Source organism: Grampus griseus, assembly GCF_964374135.1.
Source record: "Grampus griseus genome assembly, chromosome: 2".
Lineage (NCBI taxonomy): Eukaryota > Metazoa > Chordata > Mammalia > Artiodactyla > Delphinidae > Grampus > Grampus griseus.
The window spans coordinates 51597603-51604867 of record NC_139018.1 but is presented as its reverse complement, the minus strand read 5'-3'; the positions used below and the strand labels follow the sequence as shown (position 1 = coordinate 51604867).

At 35.6% G+C, this 7265-nt stretch overlaps 1 protein-coding gene across 1 annotated transcript; it reads right to left on the bottom strand.

The window, feature by feature from the left end:
• Positions 1–5152: 5152 nt before the first annotated feature.
• On the bottom strand, positions 5153–5937 carry LOC309818360 (RING finger and CHY zinc finger domain-containing protein 1-like; the record flags this gene model as incomplete). The annotated part of the gene is given in 2 exon segments (XM_082648048.1): positions 5153–5472; positions 5475–5937. Coding segments are annotated over 2 exon segments (783 nt in total).
• Positions 5938–7265: the final 1328 nt, after the last annotated feature.

Genomic DNA, 7265 nt, shown 5'->3' with positions numbered 1-7265 from the left:
TTATAAAGCTTCTAGAAGATAATATAGAACAAAATATAGGTAATTGGAGTTTGACAATGAGTTTTTAGACATAGCCCCAAAGCATAATCCATGGAAAAAAAATTGATATGTTGGACTTCATTAAAATTAAAAATGTCTGCTCTTCAAAGGAACCTTTTACAACAATGAAAAGATAGGCCATGGACTGAAAAAAAAATTTGCAAAATATAAATCTGATAAAGGACTTGTATCTAAAATATACAAAGAATTCTTAGAACTCAATGATAAGAAAATGACCAAGCCAGTTAAAAATAGGGTAGAAGATCTGAACAGATACCTCACCAAAGAAGATATACAGATATATGGCAAATAAGCATATGAAAACATGCTCAATATTATATGTTATTAGGAAATTGCAAATTAAAACAATGAGGTATCATTACACACCTATTAGAATGGCTAAAATCAAAACTACTTATAATGCCAAATGGGGGCATGGATATGGAGCAATAGGAACTCTCATTTATGCAGGTGGTAATACAAAATAATACAACCGCTTTGGAGGACAGTTTGCCAGTTTATTACAAAGCTGAAAATAGTCTTACTGTGCAATCCAGCAATCATTCTCCTAAGTATTTAATCAAATGAATTTAAAAATTAGGCCTATACAAAAATCTGCACATGAATGTTTATAGTAGCTGTACTTGTAATTGCCAAAATTTGGAAGCAACCAAGGTGTCCTTCAATAGATGAATGGATAAACAGATGTGGTGCATCCATACAATGGAGTATTATTCATCAGTAAAAAGATATGAGCTATCAAGACAGTAAAAGACATGGAGAAACCTTAAATACATATTGATAAGTGAAAGAAGCAAGTTAAAAACGCTACATACCATACAATTCCTACTATATACACAACTTAGGGGACGATTATTTTGTCTATGACTTCCTAAATGACATGCATGTGGGAAGAGAGGCATCGGACCAGGAGAGTCTCTGAGAGATAGGCTTTGGTGTAGCAGGAGTACAGCAGTAAAACTGGAAAGAGAGGAGGGCACAGTGAACAGTGTCCTACCTCGGATGGAGAAAGTGCAGGTAGAAAGGAGAGATCCCTTCTCTGAGGCCTATTAATGGGCATTCAAGAAATTTGTCAGATAATCCTCAAAAGGAAGTATCCAAGGCTAACCATGTTTTCACTGGAAACGTACATTAGAGATGCAGGTGGAGTCCTCTAAATGTAACCCTTGAACTAGAACCTCCTTAATAGAAAGAGTAAGCTTTTGGGGGGAAGTTTATGAAGCCACATGTGTTTTAAGTTGTCCACCCCACCCCCACTGAAATACCTAGCATAATCTCACTTAACATCACTCCCTTGAGAGTTGCTTACAGAGACCTTTGAAAATGAAAAGTCAAAACTGGAAAATGCCTTAAAATGGATATAAAATGGCAAATGAAAATTTCACCCTAAAGATTAGAGAGTTTACCTAAAATTTGTAGCCTATATTTCTAAACCTAAACCTTACAGAATTATCAAATCTCTAAAATTAAAATAATATTATAATTGTCAAATTTCTTCCCATTCAAAAGTGGATGTGAAAAGATGTTTTGTATACCTGTTTCTCATTTGTATAGATTTCAAATTCTATACCAATACAAAGCTCTCATAGATAGAATTTCTAGTTTTAACTGAATCATATCCTGTTCTTCTAAAATCCTCAAACTCAATTCTGCAGCCAGTTACAAGCAAAATGTCTTACCAGTGTAAAACTTTTAAGTGCTTACAACTCCAGGTTTAAGCCTCCAGGCCTCTAGTTTTATGTCTGTAATTCATGCCAAATGTCAGAATCATTGTATTAAGAAACAGTGAGACCATAGTGCCACTGTTATATGTCATATCTGTAGAGTATCAAAAATATCTTCAATGTCAATGTTAAAGCTATAATTATAGAGGCAGATGGTGACATGTTATAGTCAATACTTTAACCTGAAGAGGCCACCATCATTTAGACTTTACTCACTGGTTAAGAAAATTGCTCCATTTCATAGCTTAAAGTCAAAACGGATTTGCAATCTTTTTGTAAGTTCTAAGCCTTTCTGTTCAAAATCGTTGACTAAGCCTTATTTTCATGATGAGTTCAGCATGAAATCAGAAGCAAGAGTAGTTTCATACTCTCAATGACTTTTTAAAAAATACTTTAACAGGAATTATTGCTTTTTAAAACACCCTATACTTTTATATTAAAATTTATTAATCTCAAACATTAGTACTTAAGCTGTTTTTTAGTTTTCTAATATAATAAGGTCTAATTGCTTAATTTAATTAAGCAAACATAGCATTTATTTGGCATGCTGTATTTTCTCCAAAGGAACTACTGATTTTCAATCTTGTTCTGGATAAGGAAGATGTGGCACATATATACAATGTAATATTACTCAGCCATGAAAAGAAACGAAATTGAGTGTTTGTAGTGAGGTAGATGGACCTAGAGTCTGTAATACAGAGTGAAGTAAGCCAAAAAAGAGAAAAACAAATACTGTATGCTAACACATATATATGGAATCTAAGAAAAAAAAAAAGGTCATGAAGAACATAGGGGTAAGATGGGAATAAAGACATAGACCTACTAGAGAATGGACTTGAGGATATGGGGAGGGGGAAGGGTAAGCTGTGACAAAGTGAGAGAGTGGCATGGACATATATATACTACCAAACGTAAAATAGATAGCTAGTGGGAAACAGCTGCATAGTACAGGGAGATCAGCTCAGTGCTTTGTGACCACGTAGAGGGGTGGGATAGGAAGTGTGGGAGGGAGGGAGGGAGATGCAAGAGGGAAGAGATATGGGGACATATGTATATGTATACCTGTTTCACTTTGTTATAAAGCAGAAACTAACACACCATTGTAAAGCAATTATATTCCAATAAAGATGTTAAATAAAAAAAAAAAAAACTAGTGAAAATTTGAAATGACCCCTCTGGAGATTTGAAAAGGGAGTTCAATTAGGAATTTAAAAAAATATTTAAAATTAGAGAATGGATTAGAAAAGGTAGAACTCCTGTATTTATTGTAGCAGAGCCAATAAATAAGTCTATGGGATTTTTTTCCCTTCAAAGTGACGCTCAGTGTCACAATAACATGGTAAAAACAAGAGTATATTTACAAGGGATATTTATGAAGATGGATAAATAGCACTTGATCCATTAGAGTAAGCATCAGGGCTAAGATGGCTCCAGGGTTTCTGGCTTAGAAAATTAGTGAATAGTAATGCTCTTCCTTAGCATAGAAAGTTCAAGACAAGATGAAAATGTGGTAAGGTGGAGAAGATAGTGAATTCACCTTCAGTCCCTTAAGGTCAAGTTACTTGAGAGACATCCAGGTGGAAAGTCTATCAAATGCAGGCGTTCAAGATCAAAATAAAATTTATTCAGTTTTGACTTCTAATTGTTGAGTAAACTGGGCCTTGGCAAATAACCTTGGTTTCCTTAGGAATCAAATGCTTCATCCTAGACAAGGAAGAATAAAAGGAAATTGTTCTACAGTAGAGTTATGACACATCCTCAAGAGAATGATGTTGACAGTTCTATAATCATACAGTCTGAAGCAGTTCCCAGAAGACTATTAAGTATACAGAGCCTGACAGAGAATCCTAATACTATGTTTCTTGTCTAATGCCTGTAAAAACGTGAAATATGGAACTATCTCCTTCAACTGTGCTCAACTATGGAGATTATTAACACTTACTTTACATATTTTTATTTTTGTAATTGTAATGATGAACACACATTGAGGTATGTCTTCCTATTGGCCAACTCAGTTATTCCTCATTTCTTTTTAACATTTATCTTCTATATGAATATGTTTCCACCTGTATAATCATGTAGAGAAAAGGTTTATAACGTTAACAGAAATTACACTAATATTTATTATAATACTGATAATGCAAATATATTCAAATTTATATATTTTAGGCTTTGGGGTTCTTAATTTTACTTAAAAGTATTAGAAAATAACACAACTATCTGTAATGCCACTCTTTCATAGAAAGATATAAAGTAAAAAGTGAAAATCTAGCTCTCCAGAAGTGACCACAGCTAACAATTCTTGTAATTGTTTTAGTTCTCCCAAACATGCTCAATAGGGTGAAGGAAAATGATCTCGGGTAGAATAATGGAGGTATAAGAAATAAAAAGGAAATGCAAAAAGGGTAAATATGAAAGACTACCAACTGGTTAAAGCTACAGTGTTAACAAATCATTGTGGTGTTTATAATATATCTGGTTGTAAAATATATAAAAATAGAGGAAAAGGAGCCAGAGGAGTTAAAAAGTGTTAAATATTGCTTCAAATTTTTTGCATTGTACTGGACCTGGTCTAATATAAGGTATATGATAATAAGTTATGGCTGTCTTTTAAAATATTTTTTAATTCATTTTTATTGAACAGTAGTTGATTTACAATATTATATTAGTTTTAGGTATACACCATAGTGATTCAATATTTTTATAGATTATACTCTATTTAACTTTATTATAAAACAATGACTATATTTCCCTGGGCTATACAATATATCCTTGCTGCTTATCTATTTTTTACATAGTAGTTTGTATCTCTTTTTTTAAATTTTTTAATTTTTTTTTACTGTTTCAATATAGTTTTATTAGCAGTTATTACATCAAAATTCACATTTATAGGATCCAAAGGACTGTCTTAGAAAGTTCTAAAGTATATGTAGTTAGGTTTTAACAGTAAGATAGAACATATTCTCATAGCACACCCCTTAAAAAGTCAAGAATAATACTGAGAATTAAGTACAGTTCTATCAAGAACTAGAAATGAATTCTGTGTGCATAGAGTCACTTAAAACAAAGTTCCTTGTAAGTATAATACATCTATGGATGTGAATTTCAGTGGCAAACATTAACTTCCAAACAACTGACACCAAAGGAATTTCCAATCGAAACACAAGCATGGTGGCTTTCATTCAATGTAGAGCTGTGATAATTCTATAAAGAGACCCTGAGTCCCTAAGTCCTGTAATATGATTTTACCCTGTGACACTAATGCAAAACACATCAACTCTAATGCACAGATTCTGATGCATCATGATAAAAAGATAGCCTTTATCTATATCAGAAAATGCTGAGTTGTCCAGTGCAGTATAGGCTGGTCATTGCTGATCTACTGAAATTCTACATCCTCCAGACTGAGCAGTATTGTAGGACTCACAAATATTACATTTCATGCCTAATATATGGAACTGGACTGTAGATTTTCCATTGCAATCATTGCAGAGAATATCCACAGTCATGTTCTGATATTCTGATGGCATAGGAGTCTGTGCTACCTCATCATCCAGCTGTCTCCAGTACCTAGTCATATCTAAAGCAGAGTGCATATATAATGGACATCTGTAGCCTTCTTTCAACATTTCTTCATAACACGTTCTGTGTAAAAGATGTCCACATGGCAAGACATGAGCAACAATACAGATGTGTGAATGTCCTGCAAACATATTGGACAATTCTGCCGGGAAACCTTTTCAATACACTTGTGCTTTCCTTGGAGATTTATTGTGAGGCATAAGTTACATTTCAGACAGTGAAAAAAATCTTCCTTTGGACCAATCCTACAAATTCCACAGTTTTCACAGTGATACTGTTTCTTGCCTTTGTCAAACAGATGGCACATACTAAAATAATGTTCTCCAAACAATGTGCTACATTCTTCACAAGTCTGTTGTGCACGTTGGATTTTTTCACAGTTTATGCACTGCACTTCCTTTACTTTAAAGTGATCTAGCAGATCATCTTCATTGTTATCATGACACAACTGGCAAGAATAAAACTTGTCACAGCATGGTGCCTTCAGGAGACATCCTCTGTCATAGTGCACGCAGCCCCGCTGCCCTTGCGCTTGCCTACGGGCGCCGTCTTCCCGCGCTGAGGCCGCCATCTCCTCCACCTCCTCCACCTCCCCTCAAATTCCACGGACCCTTCCCCCAGGACGAAAGCTACGCCCTGAGAAGCATCACAGCTCTACCCTACCCCGTCCTGGGTACAGCTCCCCAGTAGTTTGTATCTCTTAATCCCATAAATTTATATTGCCCCTCCTCCCTTCCCTCTCGTCATTGGTAACCACTAGCTTGTTCTCTATACCTATGAGTCTTTTTCTGTTTTGTTGTATATATTGATTTGTTTAATTTTTTAGATTCTACTTATAACATATGGTATTTGTCTTTTTTTTTTTTTTTTTTTGCGGTACGCGGGCCTCTCACTGTTGTGGCCTCTCCTGTTGCGGAGCACAGGCTCCAGACGCGCAGGCTCAGCGGCCATGGCTCACGGGCCCAGCCGCTCCGCAGCATGTGGGATCTTCCCGGACCAGGGCACGAACCCGTGTCTCCTGCATCAGCAGGCGGACTCTCAACCACTGTGCCACCAGGGAAGCCCTGTCTTTTTTTTAAAATAGATCTTTATTGGAGTATAATTGCTTCACAATACTGTGTTTGTTTCTGTTGTACAACAAACTGAATCAGCCATATGCATACATATGTCCCCATGTCCTCTCCATCTTGAGCCTCCCTCCCATTCTCCCTATCTCACCCCTCTAGGTCATCTCAAAGCACCGAGCTGATCTCCCTGTTCTATGCTGCTGCTTCCCACTAGCTAACTATTTTACATTCAGTAGTGTATATATGTCGATTCTACTAACTTCGCCCCAGCTTCCCCTTCCCACCCCATGTCCTCAAGTCCGTTTTCTATGTCTACATCTTTATTCCTGCCCTGCAACTAGGTTCATCAGTACCATTTTTTTTTTATTCCATACATATGTGTTAGAATACGGTATTTGTTTTTCTCTTTCTGACTTACTTCACTCTGTATGACAGTCTCTAGGTGCATCCACCTCACTACAAATAACTCAATTTCGTTACTATTTATGGCTGAGTAATATTCCATTGTATATATGTGCCACATCTTCTTTATCCATTCATCTGTCGATGGACATTTAGGTTGGCTCCATGTCCTGGCTATTGTAAATAGTGGTGCAGTGGACATTGTGGTACATGTTCGTCTGACTTATTTCAGTAATCATAGCACTCTCTAGCTACATCCATATTGTTGCAAAAGGTAGAATTTTGTTCTATTTTATGGCTGAATAATATTTCTTATATGTGTGTATATATATCTATAGATATATACATATCTATACAGCTCTCTCTCTCTCTCTCTCTCTCTCTCTATATATATATATATATATATATATATATATCTCACACATCCTCT